The following is a 21,977-nucleotide window of genomic DNA, read 5'->3' as shown; positions in this document are numbered from 1 at the left end:
TGATTTCCTTAACCAAGTTCGCGGGATCGAATATGGTTTATGTGGTTTTATTCTTCAATTCTTTGTGGAGGATTTAGACTGGGAAAAAAAAGGCAAGAGAATGTATCTCTTGTTACTTTTTCATTGTTTCATTCTTACTCTTTTTTTTTTAGAATTTCTTAAAATAGTTTTACTTTATGAGTGTACTCTATAAAAATATTCGGAGGTTCTCAAATATATATTTTAATTTATAATTCAGCTTAAATTCAATAGATTATTCTAAAGCATCTTCCAAACTTTCAAATCAAGTTCAGAATCTCAAAATTCATCTAATTTGGAAGAAAAGGTCAATAGGAGCAACATCGACAAATTGAATGAGTTAATTTAAATTCCTTAAAGGTTGACCCTGAAAAAAATTATTGGCACCTCAAAATATTATTCAAATAACCCTGATAAAATAAGAAGAGCATATCTTCAAAAATGCCTTTTCCAACCTCGAAATCACAATTTTTCTTAAAGAAATTTATGATAAATTTGTCGCTTTGATCTTCAAAAGTTTGTTAAGTATAATAGGATGGAGTATAGTTTAACCCAATTATGTGACTTTTGCTTCTATTGTTACTTGATTCAGGATGAATGCATTAATCAAGGAGAGGAGATGTATTTTAAGTATAAGGTTTACACCCGGGCGGATGCACCAAGGTTGAAGCAGTGTCGAAAATGTCATTTCTTATTTTTTTAAATGTGACACCGCTTACGAAAAATCTTGCGTACACCACTGCTTACCGCTACCTTTGTGAAGGTAGAGAGACTGTTTTCAGTAGACTCTCAGCTCAAGAAAACATAAGCACCACATTAATTAAAAGATAAAAGAGGAGGGACAACAACAAAAAGTCATGTAAAAGCAACATAAAAACAACGCGATAATAAGATGATCAAAATGATAGAAAACGACAGTTAGTCAAAGAAACCTACTACCAACAGAATGCGAGAGCGTGTACTTATTATTTATTGGGTTTAAATCTTATTATTTATACATATTTAATAACGTTTTAGGTAAAAACACAAGGTATGGGCAAAAGTTATTGATTCAGATGAACTCGTATCGTCAACACTGGATACGCCCCTACCCCCCCCACAAAAACATTATTTTATATAAATCGCATGAGATAGGAATCAAAATATATATGTTGCTTGTTGCATATATATATATATATATATATATACATATATGCTTTCAGAACTCACATTCATTGACTTTGCTTCCTTGTTGGAATAAGCATCTGAAATTTTTTCCGAATTACTTCTTTGAATAGTCTTCTTTGATATCAAGAACCGAGAGACGTGCAGATAACTATCACAATTGGTTAAGAAGAGTAGGATGATAATGGTATTAAAAAAGTAGTTCAGTAGTCAATGACTTGTATTTTAAATAATGTAGGAATTGTCAATCTCTAGCTATTTGATTCTTCCTTCTGTCGCTGGCCATTATTACTTCAACTTTTCTCGCAAATCTTTATGAATCCCATAGTTTATTTCTCAAACAAGAGGTTCTAATAGCAGCTTAATCTTGGTTTGCTGAACTTTAAGCGGCCAAAAGGTAAGAGGCATAAATTAAATGTACACAGGATTTGAACAAGAGGATTCGAATTACGGAATCTGCCATATTCCATTTAATTTACTGGGTTCGAAATATATTATTTGTAATTTTTTAGTATAGATCTTTTATTGCATATACAAAACTATTGGATATGAATTAACCCATAAGTTATGATCTACATTCGTCCCTAACATTGGTAACTTAAAAGTAGCTAGTAATGGTAAATGAGAAGGATTTGGGAGGAATAATGCGGTGATAGGTTTGTTTTCTTGAATATTCAGGTCTTGTATTTTCTTCTTTATCATATGAACTCCCTTTTTCTTTGGTAAATCAACTTTGTTGGATCAATATCTTGAAAATGACTTTTTATAAATCTGCAAAATTGTTTCCTGCTATGACTTTTTATGCTTCTTTCTTATATTTATTTCTCCTGTTAAAGTCTTGTGTACTTTTTATACATTAGGTCTTTTGAACTTGAAAGAAAAAAAGTGATTACTTTGGCATTAACCAGTGAAAATTACAATCATGGAAAGAGGAGAAAGAGACAAAGGGGAAGCAAACAACTTATCGGTATGTCATACAATATAGTTATAGACGATATATAATTATTTTTGTGTTCAAATTTCATGTTACACGTCACACATATGTTTTAATAGTATATTTACATCGTTTAAAAAAAATAATACTCTAGAAAATAGTATTTATAAAAGATCCAAGAGAAATGCAGTAGATGCATCCAACATATATATGCTGCAAATTAAATGACATGCTTTCGTCAAATTTAAAGCAGCATATTGCTTATAGTATAACTTCCATTATTAGTATTCTCGTAGAGAGATTCATAGTACTGCTTTAATTTACTCATGTTAGACTAAATATGCGTGGAAGGATGAAGATGAACTATAAATAGCGTAACAAAATTGACATGCACTTATATACGATGTACCCAAATTATTAAGTGGCTTGGTACACAATAATTAATTCTCAAAGAGAATTACAACCAATGATTAAAATACATGACAAACTAATAATTAACTAAGACAATAAAAACTGCTACATAGTGATAAAAAAGACGGCAAATAAGACAAGAAAGTGTATAAAAACTGCTACATAGTTATTTTGAATTGTGACTTTTTATTTTGTAAGTCTTAATAGTATTCTTTCTACTTTGATCAAAAAATTTATTCAGTAAAGGTTGTGAACTACTTCATAACGAACTCCACTGACTTTGATAGCAAAAGCTAATTCATAAGGTGAAAAGTTGTCAAGTTTTTATAAGCTTATATTCCTGAATAGATTTGCTGCTTTATGTTTGCCAAAATTGAGCATATTTGGTCTCTGTCTAAATATTTAAGAAATTCGTTAGATTTAGCGAAACTTTGATAAAAGAATATTTAAGAAAAATACTCCCTCGGGGTAGGGGCAATATCTGCGTACACTATACCCTCCTCAGACCCCACTAGTAGAATTATACTGGGTTGTTTTTGTTGTTGTTGTAAACATATATGTAGAACAACTAGGTGGTACACTATGGACCACCGTGCTTCACCTCTAGTTACATTGTGGACGACTGATGCTTCATAAAATGTATACAATATATACACGCCTAATGTTGCGGAAGCCAAATGTATATAGTGTGAATAAGTCACAACTACTATACCAAAATTATGACAGCCACCAAATAATAAATAAGACAATAAAGCAACAATAAAGGGAACACCAGAATTTACGAGGTTCGGCTAATTTTGCCTACTCCTCGGACACAACCAATATTTTATTTCACTCCAAAAATACAAGTGAAATAATACTAAAGAGAGAAGATACAAATGCCTTAAACAGATGAGAAGGCAAATGAGAGGTGTGTTTCAATCCTAAACATTAGGCCTTCTTTTATAGGGGAAAAATCCCTTCCAAACTTAACTCCCAACCAATGTGGGACTTTGGCATTTTGCCAAACTTCAACAAATCTCCACCTTGGCAAAATTCCACATTTTCAATTCTCTCTCAATAAAAAATTTTGGTTGTGTCTTCTTCTTCAATCTTCAGTGTTCAACAATGTTGATCAAATCCAAACAATGTTGAAACTTGACCGCAGTCACCACCTTTGTCAGCATATCAGCAGGATTCTCTGTAGTATGAATTTTCTTCACCGTGACTCCACCTTCTTCTATGATTTCTCGTACGAAATGATACCGAACATCAATGTGCTTCGTCCTTGCATGATAAACTTGGTTCTTCACTAATTGAATAGCACTTTGACTATCACAAAAAATTGTGATACCTTTTTGTTTAACACCAAGCTCCTTTAGCAATCCTTGAAGCCAAATTGCCTCTTTCACAGCATCTGTAATAGTCATGTACTCTGCCTCTGTTGTAGACAAAGCAACTGTTGACTTCAAAGTAGACTTCCAACTAACTGGTGCCTTTGCAAAAGTAAACACATAACCAGTAGTTGATCTTCGTTTGTCCATATCACCCGCAAAATCTGAGTCACAATATCCAACTACAGACTGATTGTCTTCCTGCTCAAAAACTAACCCGACATCTACAGTATTATGAATATACCGTAGAATCCACTTCACAGCTTGCCAATGCTCCTTCCCTGGATTGTGCATATATCTGCTAATAACTCCAACAGCTTGTGAAATGTCAGGCCTTGTGCAAACCATTGCATACATCAAGCTACCAACAACATTTGCGTATGGTACCTTTGACATATACTCTCGTTCAGCTTCATCCATTGGCGACATAGTAGTACTTAGCTTAAAATGGGAAGCAAGTGGAGTACTAACTGGCTTAGTCTTGTCATCTATGCCAAAACGTTGAAGTACTCTCTTCAAATATTCCTTTTGAGATAAACAGAGTTTCTTTGAACGTCTATCTCTAATTATCTCCATGCCAAGAATTTTCTTTGCCTCACCCAAATCCTTCATCTCGAACTCCTTCTTCAGTTGAATCTTCAACTTATCAATTTCTTCCAAATTCTTGGAAGCTATCAACATATCATCAACATATAGGAGAAGATATACAAAGGAACCATCTTTAAGCTTGTGCAAATACACACAATGATCGTATTTGCTTCTCTTGTACCCTTGCCGCAACATAAACTCGTCAAATCGCTTGTACCATTGTCTAGAAGATTGTTTCAATCCGTACAACGATTTTTCAAGTTTGCACACCATATTTTCTTTTCCAGCAACTTTGAATCCTTCTGGCTGAGTCATGTAGATTTCCTCCTCCAAGTTTCCATGTAAAAACGCAGTTTTTACATCCATCTGAACTAGTTCCAAATCCAATTGTGCTACCAAAGACAACATAATTCTAATGGAGGAATGTTTTACAACTGGAGAAAACACTTCATTGTAATCAATTCCCTCCTTTTGAGCATATCCTTTGGCCACCAATCTTGCTTTGTAGCGAACATCTAATTGGTTAGGAAATCCTTCTTTCTTTGCAAATACCCATTTGCACCCAATTGCTTTCTTTCCCTTCGGGAGATTGGCCAATCTCCATGTATGATTCTGATGAAGGGACTGTATTTCATCATTCATGGCAATCCTCCACTTATCTTCTTCTGAACTTTGGACAGCGTCTTTATAAGTAGTAGGAACATCATCAGCTACAATTGAGGTTGCACAAGCAACCGTCTCTATGAGACGAACAGGTTTCGTTATTGTTCTTTTTGGCCTGCTGGTTGCTATTGATTCAAGTTGTTGTTGAGATTCCTGAGTTGGAATCTCCTCTACTGGCTCTCCTTCCAGAGGGTAATCTTCATTTGTTTCCTCCTCTGCTTCTTGTGTAGGAAAAATAAATTTTTCCTCAAACTCCACCTGCTTAGAAGCACCTTCATTTTGTTTGGTATCTTCTGTTACCTTATTTACCATAGCAAATTCATCAAAGGTAACATCTCTGCTGAACATTACTTTCTTTGTCATAGGACACCATAAGCGATATCCTTTGACTCCAGAAGTAATTCCCATAAAAATAGCCTTCTTTGCCCTTGGATCCAATTTTGACTCCGTCACATGATAATATGCAGTTGAGCCAAACACGTGCAAAGAGTTATAATCTACAGCAGGTTTTCTGTACCATTTTTCAAATGGTGTTTTGCCATCAATAGCAGCAGATGGTAGACGATTAATGAGGTGGCATGCATATGTAATTGCCTCAGCCCAAAATTCTTTGCCCAAGCCAGCATTGGACAACATACACCGTACCTTCTCCAGCAAGGTCCGGTTCATACGTTCTGCCACTCCATTCTGTTGTGGTGTATGTCTAACAGTGAAGTGTCGGATGATGCCATCATTTTCACAGACCTTATTGAAATGATCATTTTTGTATTCACCTCCATTGTCTGTGCGAATACACTTGATTCTCCTGCCTGTCTGATTCTCCACCATCATCTTCCATTTGAGAAAAATTCCCAACACTTCATCTTTGCTCTTCATTGTATACACCCATACTCTTCGGGAAAAATCATCAACAAAGGTTACAAAATAGTGCTTCCCACCCAATGAAGGTGTTTTGGAAGGACCCCAAACATCAGAGTGTACATAATCCAAAATGCCTTTAGTATTATGGATCGCTGTACCAAATTTAACCCTTGTCTGTTTCCCTTTAACACAATGCTCACAAAACTCCAAGTTGCAAGCCTTTACTCCTTTTAACAATCCTTGATCTGATAGAGTTTTCAAGGATTTTCCTCCAGCATGTCCCAAGCGCATGTGCCATAGCTTGGTTGCTTCTGTCTCTTTGTCGTCACTGGATGTTACTGTCGCTGTCCCAATAACTGTACTGCCACGATAGCGGTACATATTATTATTCTTCCGATTAGCCTTCATTACCACTAGTGCACCGGAGCATACTCTCATCACTCCATTTTCTGCAATGATTTTGAACCCTTTTGATTCTAGGGCTCCCACAGAGATGAGATTTTTCTTCAAATCCGGTACATATCGAACATCTATCAATGTTCTGATCATTCCATCATGGTTCCTTAATCGTATTGAACCAATGCCATATGAGGTAAGAGGGCTGTTATCCGCTGTGTGGATGACTCCATATTCTCCTTCTTGAAATTCCACGAACCAGTCCCTGTTGGGACACATATGATAGCTACAAGCCGAGTCCATCAACCATATGTCTGATGATGTTGATGACTCTGTTGTAACTAATGAGAAGTCTGAATCATCACAATCAGCTACATTTGAATCCATAATAGCCTTTCCATTGTTATGTTTGGCCTTATTCTTCAACTTCGGACAGTCTTTCTTCCAGTGCCCTTTTTCTCGACAAAAGGCACATTCATCTTTGCTGGGTCTGGATCTTGACTTGGATCTTCCCTTCTTTGTCCTCGTTTGATTTTGAGGACGACCCCTCACAAACAGTGCTTCTCCTTCTCCGCCCTTCTGTTTTTCTCGCTTTCTTTGTTCATAGCTGTACAAAGCTGAACAAACTTCTCTGAGAGAAATTTCGTCATTTCCATGGAGTAGAGTAGTTTCAAGGTGCTCGTACTCATCAGGAAGTGACGCCAACAACATTAAGGCCAAGTCACCATCATCATAAGTTGTATCCATATTTTGCAAATCTGTGACCAACTTATTGAAACTGGTGATATGTTCATTCATCGTGGTACCAGGAACATAGGTGAAGTGAAACAGTCTCTTCTTCATGTACAATTTATTTTGACTGTTTTTCTTCAAAAATTTATCCTCCAGTGCTTTCCATAATTTACTTGCAGAAGTTTCCTTTGTGTATGGATATTTCTGCTCTCTAGCAAGGTAGGATCGAATGGTACCGCAAGCAACACAGTTGATAATTCTCCAATCTTCTTCTCCAATAACATCTGGTTTCTTTTCTTCAATGGCCAGATCTAGCCCTTGTTGAAAAAGGACATCTAGAACCTCGCCTTGCCACATCCCAAAATGTCCGGACCCGTCAAAAATTTCTACCGCAAATTTCGCATTTGACACAATTCTTGTCATAAGCGAAGATGCCAATGATGACGTATTGTTGACACTTGATGTAGATTCTTCTTGTTTATTGTCTCCCATATTTGACACAAATATTATTTAATAGCCGACGACACAAATCAAGATTATTTCCTTTCTGATGTAGAAGATCAGACTAAGCTGCAACTACAGAGCATACTCAGACAGAACCTTGACTCAGTTACCAAGATAAATCTTTTCTGATGTGGAAGATCAGACTATGCTGCAACCACAGAGCATACTTAGACAGTACCTTGGCTCTGATACCAATTGTTGCGGAAGCCAAATGTATATAGTGTGAATAAGTCACAACTACTATACCAAAATTATGACAGCCACCAAATAATAAATAAGACAATAAAGCAACAATAAAGGGAACACCAGAATTTACGAGGTTCGGCTAATTTTGCCTACTCCTCGGACACAACCAATATTTTATTTCACTCCAAAAATACAAGTGAAATAATACTAAAGAGAGAAGATACAAATGCCTTAAACAGATGAGAAGGCAAATGAGAGGTGTGTTTCAATCCTAAACATTAGGCCTTCTTTTATAGGGGAAAAATCCCTTCCAAACTTAACTCCCAACCAATGTGGGACTTTGGCATTTTGCCAAACTTCAACACCTAATACTCTCCCTCAAGTTGGCACATGTGGATTACAAATGCCCAACTTGAATAAGAGAGAAACATATTACTGCCTCTGTTCCAGTTTATTTGAACCTATTTCCTTTTTGGTCTGTTCCAAAAAGAATGAACCCTTTCTAAATTTGGTAACAATTTAGCTTAAAGTTACAACTCTACCCTTAATGAGAAACTTTTATAACCACACAAATACTTTGGGCCCCATTTGAACTTGTTTAGGGCCACAAATTCCAAAAGTCTTCATTTTTTTCTTAAACTTTGTGCTCAGTCAAACAGATTCACGTAAATTGAAACGAATGAAGTAAGATTTTCCCAATGCCTTCTTAAAGAATCCACCAACTGCTCATGTGAAGACACAAAGCTAATACGAATGCATTCCTTTACTATGCACTTCAATATGTTTGGTTCTTTCATGAAAGGCTGAATTCTTGGATGTGTGCAATGCTGCTTGACTGTCACAAAGAAGACGAATAGGAAAATTGCAAGTCACTCCTTGAATAGACGAAATTCCATTAGCCATTTCAGCTCACAAATCGTCATCGCCATAGAATGATATTTGAATTCTACTGATGATCGAGACATGTTTTGTTGCTTTTTAAACTTCCAAAATATACGTGAGTCATCTAAAGAGACAAACCAATCTGTCAGTAAGCAATGAGTTAAAGGACAACATGTCCAACCAGAGTCGCACCATCCATAGACACGCAAATCACATTTACTAAAGGAAATGCCTTGTCCTTGATTCCCCTTCAAATGGAGTACAACCCGCGATGCTGCTTGCCAATGCTTTTCTTTCGGTCGTTGCATGAAGTGGGTTTAAACGTAATGGCGATAGGACAAATCTACCTGTGTGAAACAAAGATAGATGTGTCGTTGGAGGATTCTTTATTAAGGCATATTTATGTTAGCTCAAGGCATTGGTTCAAACATCTGAAGTAATTTCCAAGGCATATTTATGTTAGCTCAAGAAAATTCCATAGTAGTTTCTGGAAAACCCAAAAAATATTTTGTTGAAGATGTCAAAGTCCCACATCAGGAATTTGGCAATTTGGTTGAGATTTTTTTCCTATAAAAGGAGGCCTATGTTTAGGATTTAAATACGCCTTTTATTTGTCTTCTCATCTTCTTAAGGCATTTCACTTATATTTTCAGAGTGGAATAAAATGTTAGTTGTGTGTGAGGAAGCAGGCAAAATTGGCCGAACCTCGTAAATTTTGGTATTTTTTTTAATTGTTGTCTTATTGTCTTGTTTATTATTTAGTGGCTACAATAATGTTGGCATAGTAGTTGTACTTATTCACACTATATATGTTTGGCTTGCACAACAATTGGTATCAGAGCCAAGGTACTGTCTAAGTATGCTCTGTGGTTGCAGCATAGTCTGATCTTCCACGCCAGAAAAGATTTACTTTGATAACTGAGCTAAGGTATTGTCTGAGTATGCTCTATGGGTGTAGCGTAGTCTAATCTTCCACACCAGAAAGGAAATAATCTTGATTTGTGTTGTCAGCTATTAAATAATATTTGTCTCAACAATGGGAGACAATAACAATAAAAATCTATATCAAGTGTCAATAATATGTCATCGTTGGCATCTTTGCTTATGACAGGAATTGTGTCAAATGCTAAATTTGTGGTAGAAATTTTTGATGGGTTAGGATATTTTGGGATGTGGAATGGCGAGGTTCTAGATGTTTCTTTTTCAACAAGGGCTAGATCTTGCCATTGAAGAAAAGATATCAGATGTTGTTGGAGAAGAACGGAAAATTATCAACCGTGTTGCTTGCGATACCATTCGATCCTACCTTGCTAGAAAGCAGAAATATCCATACACAAAGGAAACTTCTGCAAGTAAATTATGGAAAGAAGAGGAGGATAAATATTTGAAGAAAAATAGTCAAAATAAAATGTACATAAAGAAGATATTGTTTTGTTTCACCTATGTTTATGGTACCACAATGAATGAACATATCATCAGTTTTAATAAGTTGGTCACAGATTTGCAAAATATGGATGCAACCTAATGATGCTGACTTGGCCTTGATGTTGTTGGGGACACTTCCTGATGAGTACGGGCACCTTGAAACTACTCTACTCCATGAAAATGATAAAGTTTCTCTTAGAGAAGTTTGTTCGGCTTTGTACAGGTATGAACAAAGAAATGGAGAAAAACAGAAGGGCGGAGAAGGAGAAGCATTGGATGTGAGGGGTTGTCCTCAAAATCAAACGAGGACAAATAAGGGAAGATCCAAGTCAAGATCTAGACCCATCAAAGATGAATGTGCCTTTTGTCGAGAAAATGGGCACTAGAAGAAAGAATGTCCGAAATTGAAGAATTAGACCAAACATAACAATGGAAAGGCTATTATGGATTCAAATGTAGCTGATTGAGATGATTCAGACTTCTAATTAGTTATAACAGAGTCATCAACATCATTAGACATATGGTTGATGGACTCGGCATGTAGCTATAATATGTGTCCCAACAAGGACTGGTTCGTGAATTTTCAAGAAGGAGAATATATAGTCATCCACACAGAGGATAACATCCCTCTTACCTCATATGGCATTGGTTCAATATGATTAAGGAACTATAATGTAATGATTAGACCATTAATAGATGTTCGATATGTACCGGGTTTGAAGAAGAATCCCATCTTTGTGGGATCCCTAGGATCAAAAGAGTTAAAAATAATTGCAGAAAATGGAGTGATGAGAATATGCTCTAGTGCACTAGTGGTAATGAAGGCCAATAAGAAGAACAATAACACGTACCACTATCATGGTAGTATAGTTATTGGGACATCAATAGTGACATCCAGTGTCGACAAAGAGGCAGATGTGTTTGGGACATGCTGGAGGAAAATACTTGAAAACTCTATTAAATCTAGGATTGTTAAAATGAGTAAAAAACTTGTAACTTGGAGTTTTGCGAGCATTATGTCAAAGGGAAATAGACAAGGGTTACATTTGGTATAGCGATCCATAATAGTGAAGGCATTTGGTATCCTACCACTTATAATAAAGCAGTTCAGAGTTCAGAAGAAGATAAGTAGAGGATTGTCATGAATGATGAAATGAAGTCCCTTCATCAGAATCATATATATGGAATCGGCCAATCTCTCGAAGGACAAGAAAGCAATTAGGTGCAAATGGGTTTATGCAAAGAAGGAAAGATTTCCTAACCAAGTAGATGTTCACTACAAAGCAAGATTGGTGTCCAAAGGATATGCTCAAAGCAGGAAATTGATTATAATAAAGTGTTTTCTCTAGTTGTAAAACTTACTCCATTAGAATTATGTCGATTTTGGCAGCATAGTTGGATTTGGAACTAGTTTAGATGGATGTAAAAACTGCATTTTTACATGGAAACTTAGAGGAGGAAATTTATATGACTCAGAAAGAAGGATTCAAAGTTGTAGGAAAAGAAAATATGGTATGCAAATTTGAAAAATCATTGTATGGATTGAAACAATCTTCTAGACAATGGTACAAGTGATTTGACAAGTTTATGTTGCGGCAAGGGTACAAGAGAAGCAAAGATCATTTTGTGTTTTTGCTCAAGCTTAAAGATGGTTCCTTGTTATATCTTCTGATGATATGTTGATAGTTCCAAGAATTCGAAAGAAATTGATAAGTGGAAGATTCAACTAAAGAAGGAGTTCAATATGATGGACCTAGGTAAGGCAAAGAGAATTCTTAGCATTGAGATAATAAGAGATAGATTTTCAAAGAAACTCTGCTTATATCAGAAAGAATATTTAAAAAGATTACTACAATGTTTTGGCATAAATGAGAAGACTAAGACAGTTAGTACTCCACTTGCTCCCCAATTTAAGCTAAGTACTACTATGTCGCCAAAAGATGAAGCTGAACAAGAGTATATGTCAAGGATCTCATACACAAATGTTGTTGGTAGCCTGATGTATGCAATGGTCTGTACAAGACCTGACATTTCACAAGTTGTTGGAGTTATTAGCAGATATATGCATAATCCAGGAAAGGAGCATTGGCTAGCTGTGAAATGAATTCTACGGTATATTAATAATACTGTAGATGTTGGGTTAGTTTTTGAGTAGGAAGGCAATCGGTCTGTAGTTGGATATTGTGACCCAAATTTTGCGGGTGATCTGGACAAATGAAGATCAACTACTGGTTATGTGTTTACTTTTACAAAGGCACCTGTTAGTTGGAAGTCTACTTTGCAGTCAATAGTTGCTTTGCCTACAATAGAGAGAGTACATGGCTATTACAAAGGCTGTAAAGAAGCAATTTGGCTTCAGGGCTTGCTAAAAGAGCTTGATATTGGACAAAAAAGTATCACAATTTTTGTGATAGTCAAAGTGCTATTCAACTAGTGAAGAACCAAGTTTATCATGCAAGGACGAAGCACATTGATATTCGGTATCATTTCGTACGAGAAATCATAGAAGAATGTGGAGTCACGGTGAAAAAAATTGATACTACAGAGAATCCTGCTGATATGCTGACAAAAGTGGTGATTGTGGTCAAGTTTCAACATTGTTTGGATTTGATCAACATTGTTGAACACTAAAGATTGAAGATGAAGACACAACCAAAATTTCTTATTAAGAAAAAATTGAAGATGTGGAATTTTTCCAACGTGGTGATTTGTTGAAGATGTCAAGGTCCCACATAGGGAATTTGGCAATTTGGTTGGGAATATTTTCCTATAAAAGGAGGCCTAATGTTTAACATTTAAACACACATCTCATTTGCTTTCTCATCTTCTTAAGACATTTGTATCTTCTCTCTTTAGTATTATTTCACTTGTATTTTTGGAGTGGAATTTATTGGTTATGTCTGAGGAAGTAGGGAAAATACCGAACCTTGTAAATTTTCTGGTGTTCTTTTTATTATTGTCTTGTTGCCTTATTTATTATTTAGTGACTGCCATAATTTTAATATAGTAGTTATGATTCATTCTCACTATATACATTTGGCTTTCGCAACATATTTCAATGTACCTAAATACTTCATGTGAAAACATTCACTAAGATATATCATAAAATTGCGGACAACCTCAAGTCTATTGCCAGAAATAATAAAATCGTCGACATACATAAGGTCATTTATTCGCATTTCACTCCTTTGCTGAGTAAAAAGGGAGTAATCAGAATATGATTGTTAAATGTTCTAATCCATAATCTCCTAAAGTCGTTGATAGCTTAACAAACAAACAAACAGATTGGTGCTTGTTTCAACCCATAAATCGATTTTTTAAGTTTGCATTACTTCCCTGGACACGCAACCTGAAACCTGTTGCGGAAGCTAAATGTATATAGTATAAATGAGTCATAACTACTACACCAAAAATTATGGCAGCCACCAAATAATAAATAAGACAATAAAACAACAATAAAAGGAATACCAGAATTTACGAGATTCGGCCAATTTCGCCTACTTCCACGGACACAACCAATATTTTATTTCACTCCAAAATACAAGTGAAATAATATTAAAGAGAGAAAATACAAATGCCTTAAAAGGATAAGAAGGCAAATGAGAGGTGTATTTATATCCTAAACATTAGGCCTCCTTTTATTGGGAGCAATTCTCCCCCAAATACAAGTTTCCCACCGATGTGGGATGAAGACATATTCAACAAATCTCCACCTTGGCAAAATTCCACATCTTCAATTTTCTCTCAGTAACAAATTTTGGTTGTGTCTTCATCTTCATTCTTTAGTGTTCAACAATGTTGATCAAATCCAAATAATGTTGAAACTTGACCGCAGTCACCACTTTTGTCAGCATATCAGCAGGATTATTTGTAGTATGAATTTTCTTCACCATGACTCCACCTTCTTCTATGATTTCTCGTATGAAATGACACTGAACATCAATGTTCTTCGTCCTTGTATGATAAACTTGGTTCTTCGCTAATTGAATAACATTTTGACTATCACAAAAAATTGTGATACTTTTTTGTCCAATACCAAGCTCTTTTAGCAACCCCTGAAGCCAAATTGTCTCCTTCATAGCCTTTGTAATAGCCATGTACTCCGCCTTTATTGTAGGCAAAGCAACTATTGACTGCAAAGTAGACTTCCAACTAACAGATGCCTTTGTAAAAGTAAACACATAACCAGTAGTTGATCTTTGTTTATCCAGATCACCCGCAAAATTTGGGTCACAATATCCAACTACAGACCGATTGCCTTCCTACTAAAAAAACTAACCCAACATCTACAGTATTATCAATATACCGTAGAATCCATTTCACAGCTAGCCAATGCTCCTTTCCTGGATTATGCATATATCTGCTAATAACTCCAACAACTTGTGAAATGCCAGGTCTTATACAGACCATTGCATACATCAATCTACCAACAACATTTGTATATGGTACCCTTGACATATACTCCTGTTTAGCTTCATCTTTTGGCGACATAGTAGTACTTAGCTTAAAATGGGGAGCAAGAGGAGTACTATCTGGCTTAGTCTTCTCATTTATGCCAAAACATTGTAGTACTCCTTTTAAATATTCTTTCTGATATAAGCAGAGTTTCTTTGAAAATCTATCTCTTATTATCTCAATGCCAAGAATTCTCTTTGCCTCACCTAGATCCATCATATTGAACTCCTTCTTTAGTTGAATCTTCAACTTATCACTTTCTTCCGAATTTTTGGAAGCTATCAACATATCATCAAAAGATATACAAAGGAACCATCTTTATGCTTGCGCAAATACACAAAATGATCGTATTTGCTTCTCTTGTACCCTTGCCGCAACATAAACTTGTCAAATCGTTTGTACCATTATCTAGAAGATTGTTTCAATCCGTATAATGATTTTTTCAAGTTTGCACACCATATTTTCCTTTCCAGCGACTTTGAATCCTTCTGGCTGAGTAATGTAGATTTCCTCCTCCAAGTTTTCATGTAAAAATGCAGTTTTTACATCCATCTGAACTAGTTCCAAATCCAACTATGCTGCCAAAATCGACATAATTCTAATAGAGGAATGTTTTATAACTGGAGAAAACACTTCATTGTAATCAATTCTCTCCTTTTGAGCATATGTTTTGGCCACAAATCTTGCTTTGTAGTGAACATCTTCTTGGTTAGGAAATCCTTCTTTCTTTGCAAATGCCCATTTGCACCCAATTGCTTTCTTTCTCTTCGTGAGATTGGCCAATCTCCATGTATGATTCTGATGAAGGGACTGTATTTTATCATTCATGGAAATCCTCCACTTATCTTCTTCTAAATTTTGGACTGCGTCTTTATAAGTGGTAGGAACATCATCAGATACAATTGAGGCGGCACATGCAACCGTCTCTATAAGACGAACATGTTTTGTTATTATCCTTTCTGGTCTGCTAGTTGCTATTGATTCAAGTTGTTGTCAAGGTTCTTGAGTTGGAATCTTTCTCTGTGCTGGCTCTTCTTCCGAAGGGTAATCTTCATTTGTTTCCTCTTCTGCTGTTTGTATAGGAAAAATAAATTTTCCCTCAAACTCCACCTACTTAGAAGCACCCTCATTTTGTTTGGTATCTTCTGTTACCTTATTTACCATAGCAGATTCATCAAAGGTAACATCCTTGCTGAATATTACTTTTTTGTCATAGGACACCATAAGCGATATCCTTTAGCTCCAAAAGTAATCCCCATGAAAATAGCATTCTTTGCCCTTGGATCCAATTTTGACAAAATCATATGATAATATGTAGTTGAGATAAACACGTACAAAGAGTCATAAACTACAACAGGCTTTCCATACCATTTTTCAAATGGTGTCTTGCCATCAATAGCAGCAGATGGTAAGCGATTAATTATGTGGCATGCATATGTAACTGCCTCAGCCCAAAAATTTTTGCCCAAGCTAGCATTGGACAACATACACCGTACCTTCTCTAGCAAGGTCTGGTTCATACGTTCTGCCACTCCATTTTGTTGTGGTGTATGTCTGACAGTGAAGTGTCGGATGATGCCATCATTTTCACAGACCTTATTAAAATAATCATTTTTGTATTCACCTCCATTGTTTGTGCGATATACTTGATCCTCCTGCCTGTTTGATTTTTCACCATCATTCACCATTTGAGAAAATTTTTTAACACATCATCTTTGCTTTTTATTGTATACATCTACACTCTTAGGGAAAACTCATCAACAAAGGTTACAAAATAGTGCTAACATAATCCAAAATACCTTTAGTATCAATGCTCACAAAACTCCAAGTTGCAAGCCTTTACTCCTTTTAACAATCCTTGCTCTGATAAAGTTTTCAAGGATTTTCCTCCAGCATGTCCCAAGCGCATGTGCCATAGCCTAGTTGCTTCTGCCTCTTTTTCGTCACTGGATGTTACTGTTATTATCCCATTAACTTTACTACCGCGATAACGGTACATGTTATTGTTCTTCCGATTGGCCTTCATTACAACTAGTGCACTGGAGCATACTCTTATCACTCTATTTTCTGCAATGATTTTGAACCCTTTTGATTCTAAGGCTCCCACAGAGATGATATTTTTCTTCAAACCCGGTACATATCGAACATATGTTAATGTACTGATCATTCTATCATGGTTCCTTCATCATATTGAATCAATGCTATATGAGACAAGAGGGTTGTTATCCGTTGTGTGGACGACTCCATATTCACCTTCTTGAAAATCCACGACCTAGTCCCATTGGGACACATATGATAGCTACAAGCCGAGTCCATCAACCATATGTCTGATAATGTTGATGGATCTGTTGTAACTAATGAGAATTCTTAATTATCACGATCAGTTACATTTGAATCCATAATGGTCTTTTCATTCTTATGTTTGGCCTTATTCTTCAACTTCGGACAGCCTTTCTTCCAGTGCCCCTTTTCTCGACAAAAGGCACATTTATCTTTGCAGGGTCTAGATCTTGACTTGGATCTTGCTTTCTTTGTCCTCGTTTGATTTTGAGGACGACCCCTCATAACCAGTGTTTCTCCTTTTCCGCCCTTTTATTTTTTTCCCTTTCTTTGTTCATAGTTATACAAAGCCGAACAAACTTCTCTGAAAGAAATTTCGTCATTCCCATGGAGTAGAGTAGTTTGAAGGTGCTCGTACTCATCAGGAAGTGACCCCAACAACATCAAGGCCAAGTCAACATCATCAAAAGTTGCATCCATATTTTGCAAATCTGTGACCAACTTATTGAAACTGGTGATATGTTCATTCATCGTGGTACCAGGAACATAGGGGAAGCGAAACAGTCTCTTCTTCATATACAATTTATTTTGACTGTTTTTCTTTAAAAATTTATCCTCCAGTCCTTTACATAATTTACTTGCAGAAGTTTTCTTTGTGTATGGATATTTCTGCTCTCTAGAAAGGTAGGATTGAATGGTACCGCAAGCAACACAGTTGATAATTCTCCAATCTTCTTCTCCAATAACATTTGGTCTTTTTTCTTCAATGGCAAGATCTAACCCTTGTTGAAAAAGGACATCTAGAACCTCACCTTGCCACATCCCAAACGGTCCCGACCCGTCAAAAATTTCTACTGCAAATTTCACGTTTGACACAATTCTTGTCATAAGCGAAGATGCCAATGATGACGTATTATTAACATTTGATGTAGATTCTTCTTGTTTATTGTCTCCCATATTTGAAATAAATATTATTTAATATATGACGATACAAATCAATATTATTTCCTTTCTGGTGTGGAAGATCAGACTAAGCTGCAACCACAGAGCATACTCAGACAGAACGTTGACTTAATTACCAAGATAAATCTTTTCTGATATGGAAGATCATACTATGTTACAACCACAGAGTATACTTAGACAGTACCTTGGCTCTGATACCAACTGTTGCGGAAGCCAAATGTATATAGTGTGAATGAGTCACAACTACTATACCAAAAATTATGGCAGCCACGAAATAATAAATAAGACAATAAAACAACAATAAAAGGAACACCAGAATTTACGATGTTCGGCCAATTTCGCCTACTTCCTCGGACACAACCAATATTTTATTCCACTCCAAAATACAAGTGAAATAATACTAAAAAGATAAAATGCAAATGCCTTAAAAGGATAAGAAGACAAATGAGTGGTGTATTTTAAATCATAAAAATTAGGCCTTCTTTTATAGGGAGCAATTCTCCCCCAAATGCAAGTCTGTCACCGATGTGGGATGAAGACATATTCAACAAAACCCAGTAAGTAGTTTCATGTATATATCCTCCTGAAGATTCCCGTGCAGGAAGGTAATATGCATGTGCCGCTCCTAATTTTTCACCACTGCAATTGCCAAGAATGCTCGAACAATCACCATCTTTGCCACCGCAGCAAATGTTTTAGTATAGTCAATCCTTTATACCTGACGATTCCAAAATATTACTAGATGAGCTTTATTTTATCCAACCGTTCTATCTGAGTTGTAATTTATCTGGTAAACCTACCTACAATTCAGAGTTTTTTTTATTAGGAGGAAAATCTTCTATCGCCCATGTCCCATTATTCACCAATGCTTGTATTTCTTTCTTCATTGCCTCTCTACTTTTCATATTTCATGGTTTTGGAGGAAGTCCCTAGTTCATGTTGGGAATAAACCCCGTAAAAATAGTATTCACAGTATTAGTGATAAACGCAGAACACTAAGTTATGGTTAAATCAGCAAGAATAGAAATAAAGCAATAATGACACCAAGATTTTACGTAGAAACCCTTCTGAATAAGGGAAAAAACCACGGCCAAGAAGAGCAACTGAAATCACTATAGAGAGGAATTTTACACTGTGTAGTAACGAGTAAAAATACTCCTAAGACCACTACACCTTCAAAAGATATAAACACTCTTTTGCTTTTTCCACCCCACTACAATATCTCTCATACTCTATTTTTTTCACAAACTATTTTCTTATAGTTTATGGAATACCTTGCTCTCTCTTTTCTCTCTTTGTTGGTGTGTTAAAATGAGAGTTAAAGCTCTCCTTTTATAGCCAAAACCTCACTCTCTAAAGCCTACAATATTTGACAATTTGCACACCCTTTTCACAATTTCAACAAGGTGGGCTACCAAACCAAACCAAGTCAATAAAATTGGCTACCAAATCATACAAATTCAACAAGGTTGGCTACCAAACCAAATCAAATCAACAAAATTGGCTACCAAATCATTTGAATGAGATGGACACCATATCAATCTACCCCTCCATTCTCATTCATCTAGAGGAGGAAGCACTATTTTCTAGTTTGAGTGCATGCCGACGAGTTCTTTGCATAGCTCGAACTTGTCTCTTGGTACCACCTTGGTCAACATATCTGTATGATTTTCACTCATGCAAATCTTTTTGACTTGAAGTGATTCATTCTCCACTTGCTCACGAATCCAATGATATTTGACATCAATTTATTTTGTTCTTGCATGGTACTTGGAGTTTTTGCTCAGGTCTATTGCACTCTGACTGTCGCAATAGACAACATACTCCATCTGTCGCAATCTAAGTTCTTGAAGAAATCTCTTAAGCCATATCATCTCTTTGCCAGCTTCAGTAGCCGTAATATACTCCACTTCAATTGTAAATAGTGTGACACACTTCTGCAACTTCGACTGCTATGATTTAGCTCCCCCTGAAAAAGTAAACAAATATCCAGTTGTGGATTTTCTGTTATCAAGGTCACCTACTATATGAGAATCTGTATAGCCCTTCAAAATTGGATTTGATCCACCAAAACATAAGCATTCATGTGAGCTTCCTCTTAGATACTTGAGTATATACTTTACAGCTTCCCAATGCTCTTTTCCTGGATTTTCGAGAAATCTGCTAACAACACCGACTGTATGAGCAATATCTGGTCGAGTGCATGCCATTGCATACATCAAACTTCCGACGGCAGAGGAATAAGGAATCTTGGTCATTCTCTTTTTTTCCCCGTTGTTGTTAGACACATCTTCTTGCTCAACTTCAGATGACCAGGAAGGGGTGTGCGAACCAACTTAGCACTTTTCATATTGAAGCGCTCCAGTACACATTCTATTCTCCTGTGACAAGTAAAGCTTCCTTTCGTTTCTCGAACGAGTAATTCTCATGCCTAAAATCTGCTTAGCATGACCCAAGTCTTTCATTGCAAAAGACTTATTCAATTGTTTCTTCAACTTGTCAATCTTGGAAGTGTTCCTGCCCGCAATCAACATATCATCCACATATAGCAAGAGGATGATAAAATCGTCATCAGAAAATCTTTGTACAAACACACAATAATCTGAAGAAGTCTTCTTGTAGCCTTACTCCTCCATAACAGACTCATACTTCTTGTACCACCGTATGGGAGCTTGCTTCAATTTATATAGACTCTTCTTAAGTTTGCATACAAGATTTTCTTTACCTTTTGCCTTGAAGCCTCCAGGGTGTTCCATATAAATCTCATATTCTAAGTCACTGTGAAGAAAAGCAGCCTTCACATCCATCCGCTCAATCTCCAAATCAAGACTGGCAGTCAAACCAAGAACTATCCGAATGGAGGACATTTTCACGATAGGAGAAAATATTTCGTCAAATTCAATACCTTTCCTATGACCAAATCCCTTGACAACCAATCTAGATTTGTATTTGGGCTTCAAACTATGTTCTTCAGCTTTAACTTTGAACACCCACTTGTTCTTCAAAGCTCTCATGCCCTTAGGCAATTTCACCAACTCATAAGTATGGTTCTCATGCAGAGATTTCATCTCATCTTGCATGGCTTCAATCCATTGATCCTTGTGCTCATCTTCTATGGCCTCTACATAAGATTCGGGTTCTCCCTCATCAGTGAGTAATATATACTCATTGGGTAAATAACGGAAGGAAGGAGTACGAGGTATAGAAGACCTCCTGAGTGGAATATCTAACTCATCCACAGCTTCGTGAGTATGAGCATCTACCTCATCAACATTAGCATTTTTATCACCATCACCATCAATATGTTGACTTGGAATATAGTTCTGGGCATCACCATCGTCATTGAGCCCACCAACGCTATCCGCATTTGTATGAGGAACTTCATCAAGATTAATTTAACCTTTAGAACTTGGAGATTTTAGCTTCTCCGCTTTGTTAATATCTTCAATGGTTTGATCCTTCACAAAGATAACATCACGGCTTCTCATGACCTTCTTCTCAATTGGATCATATAGCCTGTAACTAAACTCATCAAGGCATAACCAATGAAGATGCACTACCTTGTCTTGGCAGTTAATTTTGACCTCTCATCTTTAGGCACATGTACAAAAACTTTGCAACCAAACACTTTCAAGTAGTCATAGGAAACATCCTTGCCATACCAAAATTTGTTTGGAACATCACTTTGCAAATTAACCGTAAGGTATAGATTAATAACATGTGCAGCGGTCAACAAAGCCTCACCCCAAAAGGAATTCGGCAACTTTGCTTCAGAAAGCAAACATCTGACTCTTTCCATCAAGGTCCTGTTTATCCTTTCTGCTAAACCATTAAGCTGAGGAGTCTTAGGAGGAGTCTTCTGGTGTCTGATACCCTGTTGCTTGCAGTATTCGTTAAACGGTCCACAATATTCACCGCTGTTATCAGTACGAATACACTTCAGCTTCTTTCCAGTTTCTCTTTCAACTGAAGCCTGAAACTGCTTAAAGACACCCAACACTTGGTCTTTAGTCTTCAAGATGTAGACCCAAAGTTTCCTTGAACAATCATCAATAAATGTAGCAAAATAAAGTGCACCACCCAAAGTTCTTGTCTTCATTGGACCACATAAATCTGAATGCTCTAACTCAAGCAACTCTGTC

General features: G+C 36.4%; 1 protein-coding gene across 2 annotated transcripts in view; it reads left to right on the top strand.

Moving 5' to 3' along the window:
- The first annotated feature begins 1,466 nt into the window (after positions 1 to 1,466).
- Positions 1,467 to 21,977, top strand: part of LOC107773460 (uncharacterized) — a 73,831-nt gene continuing 53,320 nt past the window's right edge. For both annotated transcript variants that reach the window (XM_075249149.1, XM_075249150.1), the window contains exons 1-2: positions 1,467 to 1,579; positions 2,043 to 2,149. In XM_075249149.1, coding sequence (XP_075105250.1) covers positions 2,105 to 2,149 — 45 coding nt within the window. In that variant the 5' untranslated portion in view covers positions 1,467 to 1,579; positions 2,043 to 2,104. The remainder of the gene's footprint in view (positions 1,580 to 2,042; positions 2,150 to 21,977) is intronic.

This window comes from Nicotiana tabacum, chromosome 3 (assembly GCF_000715075.1).
Source record: "Nicotiana tabacum cultivar K326 chromosome 3, ASM71507v2, whole genome shotgun sequence".
NCBI lineage: Eukaryota > Viridiplantae > Streptophyta > Magnoliopsida > Solanales > Solanaceae > Nicotiana > Nicotiana tabacum.
The sequence above is the reverse complement of the archived record's forward strand: the minus strand, read 5'-3'. Positions and strand labels throughout refer to the sequence as shown.